The following is a 21429-nucleotide window of genomic DNA, read 5'->3' on the forward strand; positions in this document are numbered from 1 at the left end:
TAGGAATAGCTAAGATGTTGATGCATTTTTACTTACCTTCACCAAAGAAATTACTCACAAAAATATATATATTTAACAATTGTGCAGACTGAATTTTGAGCCAGCTTCACCTAACATATATTTATAAACATTCATTTATATTAAATCAAAAACTCTTCTTGATTTGAAAAAAAAAAGCTCATAGCTAGTTTATGTAGTGTCTGTTTACCTCCATGCATTGAGTGGTTGCTTTGGAACTTTTGGTCTTGTGGATTTATTTTTTGTTTATTGCTAAAAAAAAGTAAAAAACAAACATTCTGGCCAATGATAATTTCTTGCAGATCATTAATAATCCTTTCTCTTCGACTGATGTCTTATTAGCGTAAACTGGATATAACCCCAACTCCACAGAAATGTTGGCTTTTCATAAGCCTTTTAAACAATAACACGGGGACAGTCTGATGTTGAAAAAGAAGATAAAAATGCACACCTTCGATACTGAAAGCTAAAATCTGCAGTGTCTAGTTCAAGTGTAAATGCTGAAATGGAGCACCGGAACATCTTTAACTATGGAAGAAGTTTTTCAGAGACCTACAACACCTTCTACATGCATGTAAAAAGCCAAAATGCATAGATGGGGCTCGTGTATAGACAGGATTTCAACAATTCAGTTTTAACAAACTTCTGAAAGTAATCAAAGCTGTTGGGATGCATTTTTTATTGCCCACTGAGTTTAGCTTGAGGATAAAGTATATTAATTTTGGCAAAGGAATTGTCCCTACATTCAACTTTCTGGGAGATCAGTACAAAGTTCAAGCCACTTCGAAGCTGTAGTGTTTTGCTCAAAAATGCTTGCGTCTTTGCCGTCATGATTGGAACTCGCTTTATGTTGTGTTTTTGATAGAACTTTTTCATGGTCTGAGATAGTACTAATGAGATCACTGAGCTTTATTTTGAATCCAAATACACTGTTGACTCACTGCAGATAATTATACTCCACTGAATCCAGTGGTTTTTGTGGTTCATTTAAACTTTTTGGATACTCGAGTTTTTGTTTTGTTTTTTCTAATGAAAGTCTACCTCACAAGCTCCACCATTTGACTCTCTGATTCCGTGTAGGACATTACAGGAAATGACTTTGGTTAGCCACAACTTTCTTCAAAAAAAGAAAGAAGAAGAAATAAAAAGCGCAAAGCAGTCCGCAATGAAGGCTGTTGGTAATGCAGTGGAAACCCAGTGTCTCCACTCAATGTATGCATGGCGTCTAGCCATATGACACATTTCTGATGGACAGTTTATTAGAATTTTTTTTAACCTTTGGTGCAAACTATTTGAAAATCAACAAATGGACACTGAAAATATTTAACTGTCATGCCAGACAAATCAATCTCTGACAGATAAATACAACTTGCATTAATGACCAAATGCTGAAAATAGAAAACTAAAACTAAACTGTAAATGTGCCTTCACTCCCACACTGTATAATGTTAGCATTTCATCCTAGCGGTTAAACGCTCTCTTGACTGAGCACCCTAAATACAGTTCTCTCAATATTGGTCTTATATTCTTGCAGAGGGCTGCAGTTTAAGTCATCAAGCTGCAGTTTGCAAAGACAAATAGAAACTTGTGGTTTATCCAAGTGGAGTTTGTATTCTAGCGACCGGTGATGAAAACACACATATTTATATGTTGTGTATTTTTCTAATTCTCATTTTGGCACAAACTCAAAAGCATTTCACAAAAAGAATACTGTGTTTTGAATGCAATGCAGTAAATAAGAATGTCCACGTTTCTCCCTGTGAGAGGTGTGTTTACTTTGGAGGTTTGGACTCTGGCCAGTGGAGGAGGAATAGTTTTCAGAAATAATCACGGGGCATACATATTACCCAAGATTCTCCTCTTGAAATGGTAAATGATACTCCTCTATATCCCTGGATGCAGGAGTCTGGTTTTTAAGACAGAAAGCTGAAACTCCATGCCTCATTTTGGTTTACTGTTTCACAGGGGCTTAAACACCACTATAAAGGCTGGGATGTTTGTTCTTAATGTGCTGGAACAGCAGTCTCACTCAAATGGCAGAAATAACTTAGAGAAATTGCAATATTTCACACTGATTTGAAGTGTGTGGAAAAATTCAACATATATCAGCATAATGCATGCAATTATTTAAATGGTGAAAATACATTATGCAGCTTCAGCTAGCCTTGTCACTTATTCTCCAAATCTTATTCTCCCCAAAGAGCCCTCATTTGGTGTTTTACGGTGGTGATGAGGAAAATTATCTGCCAGTACAAATTCTCTCATAAGGCTATAACTACCTTAAAACCTGGTGCATGTTATTGCACCTTAATAACTATGCAGGAAGTGATCGCTCGTATCGGAAAAGAAATATATGATCTCAAGATAAAGCTGATCGTGATAACGCCTTCTGCAGCATAACAGTCCCCTTAATGTAGAGGTTAGACGTTCAGTGTTTTTCCTTTAATTTGTCACCTGTCCGCAAATAGAAAGAGTAATGATAGTGGTGTTATTCTTACCAGAATAACTTCCACATCCACTGTTTCTGATTACCTATTGGTCATTACCTAAAGTAAGACTAGGCAGCTTTTCAGATGAAAATAGTGTGAACGTCTCAGAAGCTGTCAGTGGAATATTCTATATTGGCTTAGTTAGTACAGTAAACAGGTAGTATCTATCCTTGTTCGCCTGCGGTAAAATGTTATTCCATCTGTGGTTGTTTACTGTGCAAAGCCATAAACGTCTTCATTCTGTAACCTTATTCAGTTCTCAGACTGGACATCCTTATTTCAGGGCTGAAAGTAGTGAAAATATTGATGGATTGAGGTATTGTGGGTTTGTATGGAGCAAACCCACAACGGCTTGGTATTTACAGTTAAATTTAAACCTCGTGAAGTTGCGTACTTCTGTTAGAAACAAAGTATACATGTCTTTGTTCCTATCTGTACTCATTTATTATATTTCTCATTATGAACAGGCACAAGAGACGGCTGAAAAAGTCTTGAAAAAGGTTATACAACAGTTGGTTCCTATACGGAGCTGTATTGCCAACTGCAAAAATATAAATACTTCTTAGTAGACTGTACATCTACTATAGTAACTGTTATAGTAAATAAGTACATTCTCTTAAATGTTGTACTCGGGAACCAGTGTAAAATTCTTGTAATTTATTTCAGTACTGCAGTGTTTCGGTACTGTCCTTTTTATGGTTGGTTCTCAACATTTATACTGCTGTTACTGCTGTAAAATTTCAGCATTTCATATACTTTAAATAAACACCACGGCAATTGGCTGTACTAAATTATAAATAAGAAGAATACAATATAAAATACTGTTGCAGAATGAGTAAGCTCACTTCCAGTATTTCTATACTCACAAAAAAGAGTATAAGAGTAAAAGTCTTATTACTAAAACTTATTTTTCATAAGATGTTTTATCTATAGCTAGAGGCTTGAACACAAATATTAGAATGCAAACATCAGCTTTCATGTTGTTTCATGTGGCACATCAGACCAGGTAATGTTTTTCCAATCTTCTGTTGTCCAATTTTGTTGAGCCAGTGTGAATTATGGCCTCGGTATCCTGTTGTTAGCTGACAGGAGCTGTACCCAGTGCAGTCTTCTGGTGCTGTATCCATCTGCTTCAAGCTTTAACATGTTGTGCATTCGAAGATGCTCTTCTGCATACCTTGTTTGTAACAAGTAGTCATTTGAATTGCTGCTGTCTTCTATCAGCTCAAAGTAGTCTGGCCATTCTCCTCTGATCTCTGACATCAACATTGGATATTTTCTGTGGAGATCAGCAGGTTCTGAAATAACCAGGCCAGCCCATCTGGCACATTCAAATTCACTGAAATCACCTTTCTTTCACATTCTCATGCTCAATTGATAATGTTATATCTAATCAGTCAATCACATGAATTGCATGTGATTGACTGATTAGATATAACAAGCATACCTTAAAAATAAGGTACACAAATTATTTAGTTAACATCTGTCTGAACAAATTAACAAATATTGTAGAGACTAAAATAAGATTTTTCAGGGCAACAAGAGAAAATCAATTATATTACTTATATTTAGAGATAGAATCAGGCATGATCATTATATCACAATGAGATTCGACAAGCAAGTCTCCACACCGCCTTTACTTTGTACCTGCAGCTATCTGTCCATGGTTATATATTCCATTGTGTCACGTTTAAAAAATATATATTCTAGATCCAAAATGACTGTGATAAATGTTTAGAAAGGTGAATTGTTTATGCATAGATTTACCTTGTTCTCCCTGCTGTCTCTTGCTCATCAGTAAAACAATTACTCGTTACTATTTGAAGTGTTCTGCTTCTTGCTTTCATAGAAGCAAAATTTGATTTCTTCACATCCAGACATGTAATTTGTGTCTGAAACTGACAGATGCAACTGCAGCCAGGCAGTCAGCTGCTCTGAGTAAACGTCTGTCTTTAATTTGCACTATTTGCTCTGGATCACTGGACCAAAAAAACAAGACTGTGTGTGTGTGGGGTTTTTTTAGCCGCACCTCCAGGCGCTCTGTACGGCATACGTCTTAGTTTATGTCTCATGGTGTGCGTCTTATAGTTTTGCTGCAGTGTGGCTCAGAGAACAATGATATTGCCTACATGACAGCATTAAATATCCTGGCGATCTAGCCTTTAGTTTAGGCGGCCTGTTTTTTCATTTCAACTCTTCTTGTCATGCTCTGTTAAAAATGAATGTTGTCGTTTTCAGTACAGTCACATTTGTCAATGCCCGAAAGTGATCCACAGGCAAACAGCAAGTCAGTCAGTGTGACCTATTAGAATGGAAAAAGTTTCCCTGACTGGAAAACCACACCTGCGTTACCACGTCACCCTCATATAAAACGTTCAGAAGCTGAAAATATATAAGGGGTAAAAAAAAACAAACTGCATGGAATAAAATGTAATTTTTGTCAGTGTTAAAATTTTCCTCATGTCGATCAGTTTACCGCTGGAATAAGCCTGCATGCTGCGAGTGAAACTGATGCTGTTGAGTCAGGGAAGTTTAGCTTTCATTTTATCACAGTAAGACTGATAGAACTCTTCAATGAATCCACTGATGTGGTCAAAGTACGGGACTTTCTAATATTTATCCACTGTATTACTGTCACTCATATCTGGTGAATTTTGGAGGTAGGAAACTGGATTTAATTTTTTTCTCCACAGCACCAGGAGCAGGGTTCCAGACAGTTTGACAGTTTTGAAGCAGCTGTAAAGAGAAATTAATGTCTAAGTCTGAACTGATTTTCATGCTCATTTCAGATCCAGAGGAGAGTCTACATCTGCAGCGAAATATTTACACTTTTATGTTGTTCTTGTCATTTTAACTGCCATGTAGCTGAGTTGTAATAGATGTTTTGTGTTGGAAATTTTCTTTGAAAGTATCTATTTTTCACACTATTCCTGTTTCCACTTCCATATCCTTCCGTTAACTCTGAGGCTTTCCCCCTGATTTGCAGGTTTACACCGATGATGTGCTGACAAAAGAGGAACAGTTAGAGTTTTTGTACAGAGCCAAGCAAAAATGTGAGGCCATCATCAAGGCAAAGCAGAGGATTCCTGGTGAGTACAGAAACAAATCTGTCAGTCTTTAGCCGTATGAGTGGCTTTGTGAGTCTGTAATGACAATACTGTTATTCTTCAGGGGGACTTGAACTTTCAGTATTGAATTTCATGGCAAAATGGTCAACAGCCACATAGGAGATTTAAGTAGGATTCATCATCAGGGGGCCGGAGGAATATCTGTATAAACCAGCATGGCTCTTTAATATTTGTTCACATATTCCATTGTGTGCTACAGCTGTGGATTGAGTGCAGTCATGTGAAAAAAAAATCACAGATCCCTAAATCCAGAATTAAACCTTAAATCGCCTGTAGGATGTCTTTTAGCTGGAGACTCATTTTTAACCTGGGGCTTGAAATGGATGTGCACCGCTTCTCTTGCAAAAGCTGAAATCTGTAAAAAACAACAAAAAACAAAAACTAGGTTAAATGGCATATCTGCACACCTGACCCCAGCCCCTTCCATTTTTTAGACTGGGGAAAGTGGTGAAAGTGGGGTGTGAGGGGTGGGGTGTGGGACATGTACGCACTTATCAAGGTGTGCTGTGGTTTAAAATAGGAACATTGCCTCCAGGTGTGCGTGTGCATGATAGTGCAGATTTGATTAACATTTAGCGCATGCACAGGACATTGTTTGCTTTTGGTTCATTGTTTACTCTGTTAGCAGGATTGTGATTCTCCTCATTCCAAAGCAGAGTAACAAAGGGATCACAGATTCAATGTTTGTCATGCAAATCACCCAGTAAAAGGGGTGTGTTAGAGAGATAACAGATACAAATCCATAAGTCGTCCCTAATAGCTTCTGTATATCGAATAACATGTCTTGTTTAGCTACAGATTATTATTACAAGATAACTAATAGCTAAAAACTGGAGGAAACTAATCAAGCAGAATGCGTGAAATTGAAATGGGATCATGCGTTTGGAAGGTGCCGCTTTATTTGCCTTTTATTATTGGTTTCCAATAGTGTGATGTTCCACTACCTGTTAAAGGTTTTTTAGTTAAAAGATTTCTGTCACAGGCACATTTGTCAAAGGCGTTATCACTTAAAAATAGTTTGGGGCTTTCCGCTTGTGAGGAAGCTCCCCAGTGAATTCTAGCTGAAGCTAGAGGTTCAATGTGGAGTGCAGTAAATCCCCCAGAGGCTGCACATGGCTGCCGAGCTGAAATATAATGTATGAGGCGGAGGATGCCATCAGACACGGGAGGTGTACCGAGAGAAGGCTGTGTATGGAGGGAGAAACCAATCAACAGTGAAGTTTACCAAGAACTGTGGAAGTAAACTGCATAACCAGCAACATGATGAACACAAGCTTGAAAGTAAAGAGTCCATCGAGACGCCATGTTGATTGGTGACTTGTTTGAGAGTGACTGTTGATTATAAGAGCTTAAACTAATCAACTGATGATGTTCATACTTCACCATAATAAGTAAATATTTAAATTAAAGGGACCGTTTTGCCTGTATTTCGCTGATATGTTAAAATCACGGCCCATTCTTGGAGCAGTTGCAAGACATTTTTTGTGAACTGTAAGTTGATGGTTACATTTAAAACCTCAGCTTTGTTTCCTTTGTCTTCTCTGTGGCTTTCCGAAGGCTGAGCTCGAAGGCAAACCTGGTCCTGGGGTGTTTTTCAATATTTATGGCTATCTGAAGAATGCCATTTTCCTGCAGACCCCAGCACACTGTATCGTCATGTGGTTGCTGTCATTCTCCCAGTTGATTGGAGAGGAATTCCACAGCCAAACCAATCATATTATTTTCTCTTTAACCCCAGTGCATTGTGGTCACATGAAATTCTTTGCCCTCCAAACGATACTCCTTGTAAATGAAACACATAATTAAAAACGTTTACTTCCTGGCTCAGAACACAAAAGCTATTGTTGACTGTTCCCTGTAGTTACATTACCCACGTGGTATGTCCCAACTTTTCATGGTTTTGATAAATATCCACTAGCTCAAATTAGATTAAAAAAAAAAGTCAGAATTGCTACTTTTGAGAATTGCAGAGGGCCGAGCAGCAGATTTTGTTTGCTTAGGGTTTATGTTCCAGCTCTTACAGCACGCTTAACAAGATGGCTATAGGCGCCAATGCAGAGGAGAGCAATCAGTGAAACATCAGAGATCTCGCAGACGAGAATCTATCCTGACATGTTGTAGTGACAGGAAAGGTTGGTGTCACATGTCCGCATGCACCTCCGAGCGCATGCTATGTTCAGTACGAACAATGGGATAAAACCTAACATTTTGCACTATCTTGACTAGACATATGGGACTATATGTACATTTATATTTTAATCTGGTATAAATAGTTGATAACCACGGCCTTATTGCACTCGCATGTTCCTGTGTCTGCACATTAGGGGAGACTTTGGCGCTCAATCTGGACTCTAACAAGCCCGTCGGGAATGCCTGACTGGGATTCTGTGAAATGCTTGAGGTGCTGTTTAGGGGGTACATCAGCACAAGAGAGCTGACCTGCATACCTGATGATGCTGGTGTGCCGAATGTGACTCATCCTGCATGTAGTGGTTTTTTGCTGACCTCTTTTGGAAGGTTGCACATGTCTGTTCAATCACATTACAGATGAAGAAATTAGAATAACCCTATTACCTTAATATAGAGTAGAGTCCTCAGTTAAGTCCCCCAGTGTGGTGGAGACTAACGGCTTGAGAAGCACATATGTGCTCCTTGCATGTACTTGTTTTGAGATTTTCTTTTTCCCTGTAATGCCAGATGAATTGCTTTAACCTTCATTTCGATTTGATTTGAACTCCAGAGCCACATCTGGCTGTTTGTAATTATGCAGTGTGGAAGTCATTTAAAATCTGGGTAGTGGGTTTGCTGTGATGTTGAGTAAAATTATAGATATTGTCAAGATTTTGCCATTAAGTTCAAAGAAAACCGAACTTGCGCTTTCTGATGAAGGATGTCAGTATTTTCCTTGAAAAAGTCATCAAGATTTCAGCAGAAATCACTTTTTAAGAGACATTTTCCTTCCTTTTTGCATTGTGGCGTGAACTTCAAACCATGGGTTGAGATAAACTGATTGCACCAACTACTAGCTTTAGATTTATATCTGTAATTGTTTTGCCTAATCTCCCAGGATTTTTTTTCTGGCTCTTTAACTGTAATCCTGTGGCTTTTTGAACTATTATTGGAGATTAGGAATTACGACGGCTTCAAATGGCAGCAGAGTAAAATGCAGAAAGTGTAGAAAAACTATCCAAAATTATGTGTTAATTAAGAAAGCTTTGAGTGCTGCTTGAAAGGAAAAGCCGTTGTGCTTCATTTGGGCTTCAAATGTGTAAAATTCACCATTTGATGCCTGGGACAAGGTTTTCTTTGAGGGATGCAGTGAGGTTTGCCTGGGGAGGACAGTGGAGGGATGTGGGTTCAAATCCCCAGACCTTGCAGTGTGAAAATAGCTCAACCTTCAAGCTTGTGGTCTGGGTGTAGAATAACTTGGGGAATCATTATAAAAGGCTGCATGTATCAGGAGGAACTGCATGCAGTGAGTGTTTTGACATCTGCAGGTCAGAATCACATGAGTTGGGGGAGAAAAAAACATTCTTCAAACCCCAGTGACATCACAAATACCAAATTCCCCCCGTAGGCACGTTTATATTTAAATTGTGGTCAAAAAATTTACAGGAAATTGTATGTGTGTGTGTGTCTGTGTGTTTGTGTGTTTAATTTAAGCCTGTTAGTAGGTGGTCCTATGGTAGTAAAACCTATGGCAAAAGCAAGCAGCAATTCTACTTTTACTCCCAGGATGTGTGGTCAGCGTGATTTTCAAAACTAAACGCATTTTTTTCCCACCATGCATCTGCAAGAATCAGTCAGCTCCACTCAGTCTACTCTTTAATTTTGTGCTCCCAGTGACAAGCAGTTAAAAGCAAGTCGTCATTTTGTCAGATGTTTCTTTGTAAGTTTGATTACAGGAATGAGAAAATAATGGATCTACTGCAAAGAGAGGAGAGTTTTAGTTCTATGCTTACCTACTTATTAGTGGTCAAAGTGGGGCAGATGTTTTCAATAATACAACATAAATGCCAAGCCATAAGAGAGGTTTTGCCAAGAATCTGTGGTGAAAGGGACTCCGCTCACACTATCAGCAGGCTCCGTTCCACGGTTTAGCTGAGAATTAGGGGACTGTGTGCACTCATAGGTTTTCCCCCCATTTTGAACGTAAAGTTCTTTGTCTGAACTTAGCACAGATGCATTATGGCAAAGTTTAATGTAGCACAGTCTTTGCTAATAATTTGACACAAAATTTTCTGTTGTGATCACCGGGATCACCATGCATCTTGTAAAAATGTGGAGAAAACTTTTTTTGCTTTAATGATTCCTGGTAAAAAAATTTGCATTCATAATCAGCCTCATTTAAAAAAAAAAGAGAGAGAGAGAGAATTATTATCATTAACCAATTCTGTTGTTCAAAGAGAAATATGCAATAACTGTTTTTCATGTGATATTTTTATATGTAAAAAAATGAATGCAAATATGGGATTTCATGATCATGATCATTATTATTATTGTTGTTGTTATATTATTATTATTATTATTAGTCAATTCTTTACTATATAATTTATTGTTATTAATAAAGTGAAATCACCCAAACCACTATGGTCACCTAAGTCCAGACTGATACAAAATTGTAGTTCCTAACACATTTATTAGACCACGTCTCATTAAAAAAAAAACCCCAAAAAACAAAACAAAACTGAAAACTAAAAATGACTGAATTCAAATTTTACCTAAATTTGAACAGGAAAAAAAAGAGAATTCTGAGAACCATAAATTAATCATTTATTACAAAATTACATGTTTTATTATGGTTGTTTTGAAAAACAGTGAATCTGAAAATTCATGTATATTAAGAATAACTATACTTTAGCACTAAAAATGTGATTTTGATTAAATAGCACAGCTGTACTGTTGGATTAGCTGTTATAGAACATAAAACAATATTTTGGTAATCATAAATACTGTTAATTTAAGGAAGGACTGGCACAAACCTTTTAGTCGGTGGTGGTCTAAAACATGTTGAGGACTGTAAATTGTAATGAGAACTTGAATTTTTTTTTTCAACTTAATTACTAAATTTTTAAAATAAATATTTTACATTTTCAAAAAATTAATTTAAATATACATAAAATTGTTGCACTGGGTATAATGATTGGCCAAATAAGACATTTGTTTTACATCTTATCACCATTTTTCCCATTCTCTAAAATTTCATTCACCCTAGCAAGACATAACTCTGTACGTAAATGAATAATCAAATTGGATGTTGTTAATTAATTGAATGTGATCCATCTAAAAAAAACCCTCAAAACATATGATACATATTGAAAGTGAATTATATAATATAGTGCTGTTATTTAACCATAATTTGCCAGTTAGGGCACTACAATGCAGCTAGTGTTGCAGGAAGTCTTTAAATAAGATCCATGCTAAAACCAATTCCATACAACATTATAATGGTTGTTGTGTTATCAACAACGGAGCAGTTATGGAAATATCCGGCAGCTAACAAACAAGCCTTAATGAACACACCACACCAGATTCAATGGACAACTTGTTGTCAGCATGCGGGAAATTCCATGGTTGCAAGTCTTAATTATGTGACAATAGATGGGAAGTGGACAGGCATGTGTTTTCTTTTGGTGACCCATGTTTCCCACAAGTAGAACAAATATGAATAAAAAAAAAAAAGGGGGGGGGGGGGTCAGTTATGCCACACATGAAATTACAAGGCTGCTTTTGCAGTGCCATTCCAGTGCTGTTTATGTATCGTGTGTCTGCTTTTTAAAATTCAAACAAAAACCCTGAAAACAAGCAGATCTTGGAAATGCCTACTGACCATTACTGCAGTGCTATAGTCATGACAGGATTTGGTTTTAATTCATTTCTTTTCTTTTCTCTGCAGATGGTTTCTGCTCACCAGATTGGGATGGCATTGTTTGTTGGCCTGAAGGGCCTCCTGGGAAAATATCCACTCCCTGTCCAGAGTATATCTTTGACTTCAACCATAAAGGTAAGCTTGGCCCTGGATACAGTAAGCAGTTAAATCCCTGAATTTTAAAATGAGTTAGGCTGCGCTCTGCAAATTCATTGCAAATTATAACTCGAGCTCTCTCTGAACCTGCTTTGGCAATTTATTGAATTATGCAGCTTTAAATCTGTAATTAAAAACAGACTTCTTTTGTTGATTTCTAGGATTAGCACACCGTCAGTGTGACAGCAATGGGATATGGCAGCTGGCAGCAGCCAACAGAACATGGGCCGATTATACTGAATGTTCAAAACACCTCCCCGAATATAACCCAAGCTATCAAATGGTAAGATCCATCTGATTTCCATTTACATGCTGACACTGTCTCCCACCAAAATAATTAACAGCAGCACCATAGCAAATTGTCTCACTTAAGGTATTTAAGAAAAAAATGTACCCTGCAATTATACTTCCTTTGAAATGCGTAACAAATTAACAGCATGCCTTCTTAGTAATGTGCAATGCAAATAAAGTCTGATCGTATTTACTGAAATGTTGAGAAGATGATGAGGGGATAATGAAAGGATATTCATGTGGTCGCTTTGTGATAAAATGGCTGTAACTGGCTAAATTTATGTTATAATACAAAGTGAAAACAGTGCCAGATTAGTCTTGAACTGAGTCATTCCCTCGCAAATCTAAGACCACTAAGAACTCACCAGACATGGCTCAGTTGAGTAACTTAACAATAATAAGACCCGCAGTTGCACAGTTGAGTCATGCAGCTACATTCGTCGATTTTAATGATTTTTATGCATCCTTTCTTGTGAATGCAGTATCGTCAAATCTTGCACAAATGTTCTCTTGGATTAAGGAAGAACCGATTAGATTTTCATCTTCTTTGAAAACCATTAGTGTGGAGCATTAGCAAACATTTTTATGCTTTTGCAACAGCCTCGACCATTTTGGGAAGACTTTGCTGCAAATCTTTGATATAACCTCGACAGCATCACTAATAGGTGACGAGACCTGGATGCTAGTCAGGGGTCCACCTTATTACAGGTCTCTTCGAGGTGTTTGATAGGATATATGTCAGGGCAGGCCAGACCTGTGTAGGCCAGTTACGTCTGACAACACACACATATAAAAAAATATATAATATGCTATTTCCAAGTGTGTGCATGAAATCTATAATATAAAAGTCAGTGAGTGAAGAGTTGAGAAGGTTTTAACAAAATTTTTAGGATGGTTTGGAAAGGGTTAATGAAGTTGCACCTCATACTGTAGTGCAATCTATTTCATTGATTTGAGGCTATTGCAGTGAAAGGTAATTTCTTATGACCATTTTATGCTGTAGAATTATTATTTTTCTTCTCTAAGGCCAAACCATAAAAATTGACATACTTAGGCCCAGGGTGGAGTGTGTTGTATATTTAGCTCAGCTAATGTTTTAATGTTAGAGCTTTGTTGTCATTTACCTGACGTTATAATTAATTATCATAATGAGGTCTTTATAGTTGTTGTATTTGTTTCATTGTTTCATAGCAGACCTGTCAGCTGATAGTGTTTCTTTGCTGTGTATCCTGACACAGTTGCACATTTTAAGCGTCTTACAAAATCTTTAACTTTAATAAAGAGGATTATGTGTTGCATAATCTGTAATACCATGAGCACCAACAGCACCATTACACTGCAAAGCATCGTGTGGAAACAGTTAAAAGAAGAAGAACTACTACAACCCAGTGTGACTGACAGCTAGATGTGACCTTGATCGCAGGTGCCTGTGCAGAGTTCCTCTACCATCGCTCGGGGTGTTAGATGTCAGTGCTGGCAGTAAATAGCTCTTGTAAGAAGGATGGAAAACTTGTTAAAAATATTGATAAATGAAAACATTCAAAGGCTGTGAGAAAGCCGTGAAAGCTGTCATGCTTTGATCGTCACCCTTTTCTGGCCTGAAACGATACGATACCGCTGTCATCTGTATGACGTCGAATGTTCAGATCGATGTTCCAACAGAGGAGCAGTTGCAGTAGATAATGATAAATATGTGTGCATGAACTAAAGCAAACAGCAATACTGCAGACGCACATTTTTTTCTGGCACAAGATCCTGATGCTAAATGATAACAGCAGTGTAGTATCAACTTACATCACAAGGAGGTCCTGGCACTTATTAACTTGGTGACGTGCAGCCAGGCTTCTTCTGCTGGAGGATTAAACTACTGCCCAGTGTACTGATGCTTTCCAGTGACAAACCAGGTTATTTGGAGACATCCTTAAATAAATTTTTCCAACAAACAGGATTAGCATGTCTGACTAAAACATACAGCGGATCAAACAATGCAATTAGGAGGGGATAATGTGTCTGTTGATATTCTAACAAATTATCCTTTTCCAACAGGACGTCTTTCACCGTCTGTATCTCATTTACACGGTTGGGTACTCGGTCTCTTTGGGGTCGCTCATGGTGGCTGTGGTCATTTTGGGATATTTTCGGTGAGTCGATGCTGCTGCTGGACTTTTTCAATCAGTACTTTCAACTACAAATGTTCCCAAAAGAGAGGGCGTTTGATCAGGTCAGAAATTAAGGTTAGAGCAATTGGAGAAGGGATCAAAACAGGGAGTCCAAATGATTCACAGCATGATGGCATGCTGTGAATCCCCCATCACCCCCACCCCGACTCCACCGGATAATCGTGCATCGCAATATATGTGTTGTGTCACAGCGACGGCACGGAGCACACAATCTATATCAAGCATTACCTTTGACTTTTACTTTGACTTTTAACAGACTATGATATGACTGCCTTTGAGGAGGAGCCTGCCTTCAGGCGTGCTGTAATGCATGCCTCATTGCCTGACATTTAGGTTCTTTGTTATTTTCATGCTGATTTCAAATTTCGCTGACACACAACCAAAGTGTGTATGCTGAGTTTTTATTTTTTATTATTCCTCCCAGCTTACAAAGATTACATTTCCTAATCAACATCCACCTTTTCCCACATGTAAACATCTAAACAAGGGAGTGAAGGGATGTGAATTCAGAGCAAAGTGCTGTGTTTGAAAAGCTCTCCTCCTACTGTACAAACATAAGAGGTATCAGCCTTACCTTAGGGCTACTTTCTTAAATGAAAAAGGAAAAAACCTTAAAACAAGGTTGAATTCAGTCTGAAAATGTCTGTTTTTTTAAATAATTTTGATTAACACAGGGCAGATTTGTTATTATTTGCTTATTTAGTTGAGCACAGGGACTATCACTAATCAATGGGAAGGAACTGTTTACCAGTGCTCCAACCGGCGTGACTTACTGTACAGGCAGGCAGTCAGAAGGTTTTTAGGAATGCTCCCAACTGGCACCAGGAAATCTACGGGCAAAATGAGTTTAATAAGTTGTCCCAGGGGCCCATCTGACATTCTGGCTCTGTGCTCAGAGCACTCCAGCCATGTCTCCTCTTTAACACATCAGCTTTTAGACAGGAGAGTTCATAAATGTTTTCCAGGGAGAGAGAAGAGGGGATATTTTGCATTACCACTTGTGTTCAGAATTTTTCACTGGGGAAATGTACGCTAGATTAGTTTTTCTCAATCAATAGCTCTCTGAGGGTTGCTCGTCAAAGAATTCAGCTCATTAAAGAGTCTTTAGAGAAAGAAACAGTGGGTAGAAATTACACTGATCTAATGTCAGCGTCAAGTAAATGTTGACAAATTTAGACTTTAAACTGTCATGTCTTTTTTTTTTTGCACTAGTAAATATTCAAGAAATTTTAGCATTGACGTTTTGTCTTGACTGCAATAATGTAGCCTTTATGGCTATTGATCCTGCAGCTCCCTTTGGAGCACAGTGCCAGAATCACTTCACAGTTGCAAATGTTAACATTTCTACAAATGTTAAGAATGAAGAATTTTTGACTGATAAACTTGTGCTTTCGTGGAAGCAAATTTGGATCCCTTTCAACACATGCTTGCAATTTCGTTTTTACTGCTCACTTTGAGTGTAACGATTTAATATTTGTGTGTTTCAAGCTCCTAATTCTTGAGAATGTGTTGTAGTCAGCGTGGAATTCAGCTGGCTCTAATTAAGATGCGTATTGTTTGTGTGCGTGTGAAAAGTCGAGCACAAACTTAACATTGAGGTGTACCAACTGTCTAAAAAAAAGAAAAATAGGAAAAATTTCTCACATATCTGATATTTGACCATACCACTCTTTTTTTTCTCTCTCTCTTTTTTAGACGGTTACACTGTACCAGGAACTACATCCACATGCACCTCTTTGTGTCCTACATGCTAAGAGCTATAAGCATTTTTGTAAAAGACGTTGTTCTCTACTCCGGATCGACATTAGACATGGAAGGAGTCAGTGTGGAAGACATCAAGTCTATTTCTGAAGCCTCACAAACCGACAAAACGCATTTTGTAAGTAAACCAAATAGAAACAGAAGCAGCAGATAAAGTTGTTGTCGTAGTCAGTGAACGTGCAGTACTCACAAAAAAATATAATGTCAGGATTTGTTTGCTTTACGTGTACACATAATTTGATTAGTGTTGCTTGGTGTGAAGAGTTGTGTTTCCGCATGGGAAGTGTTAGGTAAGTTTTGCAGGAGTCTCAGTTGCTTTTCCAGTACTGCAGCAAATAAACTGTACTGCTTGTCACCGTGCCAAGGTTTTACTAGGCCAGGACTTGGCTTTCCTGAACAGAGTCAAGTCTGAAAAAATTTGTAAAGACTGTGTACTTTTCACGGATGCTTTAATACACAAACAATTTACACTATATATTTAGGGATATCTTTCATCCTCTGTATCTCTGCAAAGTGACTTATACTGTATTCAAACTGCTTAGTAAGTGAAATATTGTGTGTGACACAATGAGGGAACTTAGGTGTGTGTACTCTGGCATAATTCATCATTTTATGTATGGAGCAAATAACCTTTTTCAACCACTTATTTTCTTAATTAAGAAAAAGAAAATGTAAGGTCTGAACCACAGACCAGTCCGATCACAAAAGGTCTGACGCTCCTGCAGAAATCACAGGCTGAATATGTGTATATAATGCAAAGCCTTCTTCTTTATAGCAAAATTGGAATTAGGTGCAGCAACTTATTGCACTTTATTAATAAGGATGTATGGAAGCTCAACTCAGTCTGAGCTCTCTTACTCAAACTTTAAGTAGTCTTCATGAATAGTCCCCGAGGCTTCTTAAAGAGATTCCAAAATTCCTATTTGGATGCTTGTTCTGTTCTCTGTGAAGATATTGCTGCAGAATTTTTGACACACTGCAAACCAGTTGAAATATGTCAAGTTTTCAGCTTTGGGAATCACCTGTTGGTTCAAAAATTCCTGTCAGACTGTGTTATGTGCGTACTTTTTGTTTGTATATTCAGCTAAAGAAATGGAAAGAAATTATGGGTTTAATGATACTGTTTAAAATTGGTTCTTTGCTAAGTGCAAGTTAATTGTAGACACAACACTCGCTCGTCCTTTGAGTTGTGTGCAGTACTCTGTGCTTTGAGTCCCAACTTTAGTGTTTGCGGTTAATTTTGTTGGTAGTCTATTGATACATTTATGTCACATTGCTTTTAAAGATTAATACAATTGGCATGAGAGACACCGATCATTCACATATAAAATGTGCTTCCCGTATGTTGCATGGTGATAACGCACTTAGTTTCAAAACTTTATTCTGTGCATGAAATAAAACATTTTCACTCAGAACTTTGAAACAGTGGGTTCAAAAGCTTTGTTCCACACAAATACAGATAATGGATTAAGACACTGGGATGGACACAGAAAATAAGAGGCTGCGAATAACACAGGAACAACATTTGTGAATTAGTGCGCTTGGGACTGATAATTAGACATTGCGTAAGAACTGAGTTAAGCCACTGAACTACATCCATTCTCTTTATTTGTGGTAGAAATATATATAGATAAAAAGAAGTCAAACATTTAATTAAATTATTATTTAATTGAATGTTTTAATAAAACAGACGCATTTCAGAAAGCTGCAATAATAATCCATTGGTCGACCATATAACACCGTAACTATGAAGCGCAGATGCTGTGAAAAAACTCCACAGTGGACTCTGTATGTGCTGTCTGCATGCTTTTAATCTGCATATTTAACATGCAGCATATTTACCAGACTTATCATCTGGTCTTAACTCGCTAGCATGATGATGTTTTGGTTCATTTACAGTACAAACATAACACAGCAGAGGTTAACAGAAATGCTGTTAGTTTGCAGGTGATGAATATTAACCTGTTGCTAACTCTAGTACAATTACAGCAATGTTTATTAATGTACACTGTCCCTGTTAAAAATAAACAAACTCAGTTCTATTCAATTCAATTTTATTTAAATATTTAGAAATGATCAAAATAATCAAACAAATAAATAAATAGACAATTACTGATCACATGGAAACTTATGAAGGTACTAGATAAAAAAAAAAAAAATTCAAAAGATTACCAAAGCCAGTCGTGGTAGACGCTAACCTCTTTTTGTCTGTAATTCCACTGATACCCATCTAATAATCTAATAATTGCTAAATTTTGTAATCAAGAATCTCAACCCTATAATGGGAAAGGCAGATGGCCACGACGCTTGAGACCTGAAGCTTTCTTAATAAGTGAAAACGTATACTTGCTGGTGGTGGGAGGAAATTGATCCACGCCCTCTGGGGACCAACAAAATTTAACAGCAATCCATTAATGCTCAAATGCGTACAATGGATTGTTAGCACCCTATTATGGGTTATGTCTGGGAAGGAGTCATATCTCTGTAACTACTCGCCCCAGTTTGTTTGTTTTTTCAGAAATTTTCTCATCCCCCCCACCCGTAAAAAAAAAAAAGACATGTTATTTTTTATCAGAAAAAGAGTCTGGCTAAAAAACCAACATATACAGTAATGAGCCTAAACTCACACAGTGATCCATGAGCAAAATGTGGGATGGCCCGAGGGATGGTTTTGTCGGAAAACCCCAGTAGATCAACAGTTTCTGAACGACTCAGACCAGCCTGTCTGCCACCAAAAACCATGCCACATTCAAAGTCGCTTAAATCACCTTTCTTCCCCATTCTGATGCTCAGTTTGACCTTCAGCAGGTCATCTTTACTATATCTCCATGCCTAAATGCATTGAGTTGCAGTCATGTGATTGACTGATTTGCAATAATAAGCAGTTGAACAGGTATACCTAATGAAATGCCAGGTGAGAGAGTCTTCATTTTTCTGACACTATCAGAGTTGTAAATTGCCAATATATCATTCATGTTTATACTAGCTGGAGGTCAGCTAACAAGATTTTAACCTCGTTCGTGCCTCTAAAGTTGCTCAACAATTAGCGGTGTGGCGAAAAGCAGCAGGAGTGAATCCTGCCTGAAAAATAATCATGCCTGTGGTGAATAATCTGAACATGAGTAACATAAGCCATATTGTTTTGCACCTTTCAACAAGAGGTCAGTCAAACGTGCATGACATAAAAATGCATGAAGACAAAAGTTGCAGCTGCAGACACAGATAAATTAGAGCATTATTAAATGGGAGACTATAAAAAAATAAAATATATTTTAAAAAAATGGGTAAAGCACTTAATGTGTGAATTAATTTTATTTATTACAAGGTTGTAGCAAACAGAAATATCTAAGCCTTCAGTGGAGCAGTCCTGCTGAGTTTTTTTCATCTTATCTGGATTTTTTGGGAGCTCATTTCAGCGCTGATGCACAGTATTGCAAAAATATATTCATTTCTCAATGCAATTTTGACAGTGTGCAGGACTTTGTTTGCAATGTTAGATCAGTTTCCCCTGCTCATATTCAGCTGTCTCGTGAAATACATGTGCAAAGTGTTTTTCTGCTCAGCTGTGTGATGCATAAAAACCAAATTCTTCCTCTCCATGCTTAGTCCTGACCCTGGGGGATAGCGAGTAAAACCGTACCCAGACAACTTGAGAGGCGTGAATGGTCCATAATGTATCAGCAGGCGTGAAATGTATTTTGGACCCAAACCTTCCAGTGGCCTTTAAACCAAGCAGTATTTGATATTCAGCTCTGTGGCACATAGGAAACCAGCGCTGACATGAGAAAACTGTAGAGGCCCACAATCCATGTCAGTGTCATCATAAAAACCTATTGAAAGTGCCCTTCTAGTTTATCACCTGTAGCTGAAATCAGAGTACCATAGGTGTATGTTAGAGTTATAAGGTATGTGTTTAAACTTTAAATCTGTTGCTTCTTTTCTTCTTCTCTCTATAGATTACCTGTAAGGTGGTCGTGACCTTGTTTATGTACTTCCTGGCAACTAATTACTACTGGATTCTCGTGGAGGGTCTCTACCTCCACAGTCTCATTTTTATGACCTTCTTCTCCAATAGAAAGTGCCTGTGGGGATTTACTGTGATTGGATGGGGTGAGTTTGCTTGCTTAATTTACATTGTACTTGCATGTTCAGTAGATCCATTGACCTGCAACGCAGCTCTTATCAAAGGAATTAAATTTTTGATGGTGTAATTAGCATGCAAATAAGTTGGAACACTTTGAGGTACTTCCATATCTGCTGATGAAATTCTCATGAATAAGAAAGGACAATGGAGAATGACTCATCTGGAGAAAAAAAAAAAGAAAAAGATTTTGAATATGGGCTTTACAGTTCCTGCATTGTACACACTGTGCGTATAAATGTCATAAGCACAGCGCATACAATGTGGATGCTGTGCTACCCGGATTCTTCTCACATGAGCAAATTATTTTTTGTCTTTTTGATAAATTTTTTATGATACCAAGTTAGACATTTTTTATTTTATTTTGCAGGTGTACCAGCTGTGTTTGTAACCATTTGGGCAACTGTGAGAGCCATGTTTGCAGACACAGAGTAAGTGATCCATAGAAGCAATTTAGTTTCACTACTTTCCCATTAAGTGTGTGTGTACAGTTGTGTATGAATTAACCGCACATATTTGGTATTAGTGTGTCCAATAAAGCTTAAAGTGGCCAAAAATCAGTGTATTCAAATTCGATTTACAAATGGGCAACTTCACCTGGGTCAAAACTGCCAAAACTCCCAAACCAGACGGGCAGAACTTCAACCACCTCCAACTACCATTATCTGCAGTGTCCACATTGGTCCTGTACCACAGTAAAACATGAAGTTTCTGCAGCTGGGAGCTCGCGACTAAGCTAGTATCCAGCAGCTGTAGAGTGGAACTAAACCACATAATTCTCTTCTCTGTCGGTGAGAGAGCAGCAGAACATTTCTGCCTCCTGTCTGGGTTGTTTTATTGTTTTGTTTTTTTTTAGCAAAAAAACCTACCATACATGATGATAACCACAATATGTACCTTTGCAATATATTTGGGAAACTGAGTAAACATAATAATATCCATATGGCTTAAAATCTAGCAGTAAAACCGGCCTATGGTTAATACCATACTTAACCTAAATCAAATGCTGTCATTGTGCATTGTCTATAAATCTTTGAAATGACATCTGGGGTCAAGTGAACTTTTAATTCCAAATAAAAAGAGCAGATTTTGTTATTTCAAAGCCTTGCAAATCTTAAAGTTCTTTGAGAGCCATAAAACATGACCTGATGTTGTGTTTGTGCCCTTTCTGTATATCCGACATGATGGCAGAAAACAATACCCCCCCCCCCCAACAAAGAAGGTTGTCATATCACTTGTTTATTGATGCCTTGTTATTATTTGTCTATCACAGGTGTTGGAACCTAAGCGCAGGCAATTTTAAATGGATATATCAAATGCCCATCGTGGTTGCTGTAGTGGTGAGTACGTGCTGATTTCAACTTTCCCCTACCGTGTGCGAAATGACAGTGTTTCG

General features: G+C 37.7%; 1 protein-coding gene across 1 annotated transcript in view; it reads left to right on the forward strand.

Annotated features, from left to right (window-relative positions):
- The window catches only part of pth1r (parathyroid hormone 1 receptor), a 44098-nt gene that overhangs the window by 17990 nt on the left and 4679 nt on the right, over nucleotides 1–21429 (forward strand). The window contains exons 2-9 of the mRNA XM_026150317.2: nucleotides 5494–5596; nucleotides 11532–11639; nucleotides 11822–11943; nucleotides 13998–14092; nucleotides 15827–16010; nucleotides 19849–20002; nucleotides 20404–20464; nucleotides 21307–21373. Coding sequence (XP_026006102.1) covers nucleotides 5494–5596; nucleotides 11532–11639; nucleotides 11822–11943; nucleotides 13998–14092; nucleotides 15827–16010; nucleotides 19849–20002; nucleotides 20404–20464; nucleotides 21307–21373 — 894 coding nt within the window. The remainder of the gene's footprint in view (nucleotides 1–5493; nucleotides 5597–11531; nucleotides 11640–11821; nucleotides 11944–13997; nucleotides 14093–15826; nucleotides 16011–19848; nucleotides 20003–20403; nucleotides 20465–21306; nucleotides 21374–21429) is intronic.

The sequence above is a fragment of the Astatotilapia calliptera genome, chromosome 18 (genome assembly GCF_964374335.1).
Source record: "Astatotilapia calliptera chromosome 18, fAstCal68.1, whole genome shotgun sequence".
NCBI classification, from domain to species: Eukaryota; Metazoa; Chordata; class Actinopteri; order Cichliformes; family Cichlidae; genus Astatotilapia; species Astatotilapia calliptera.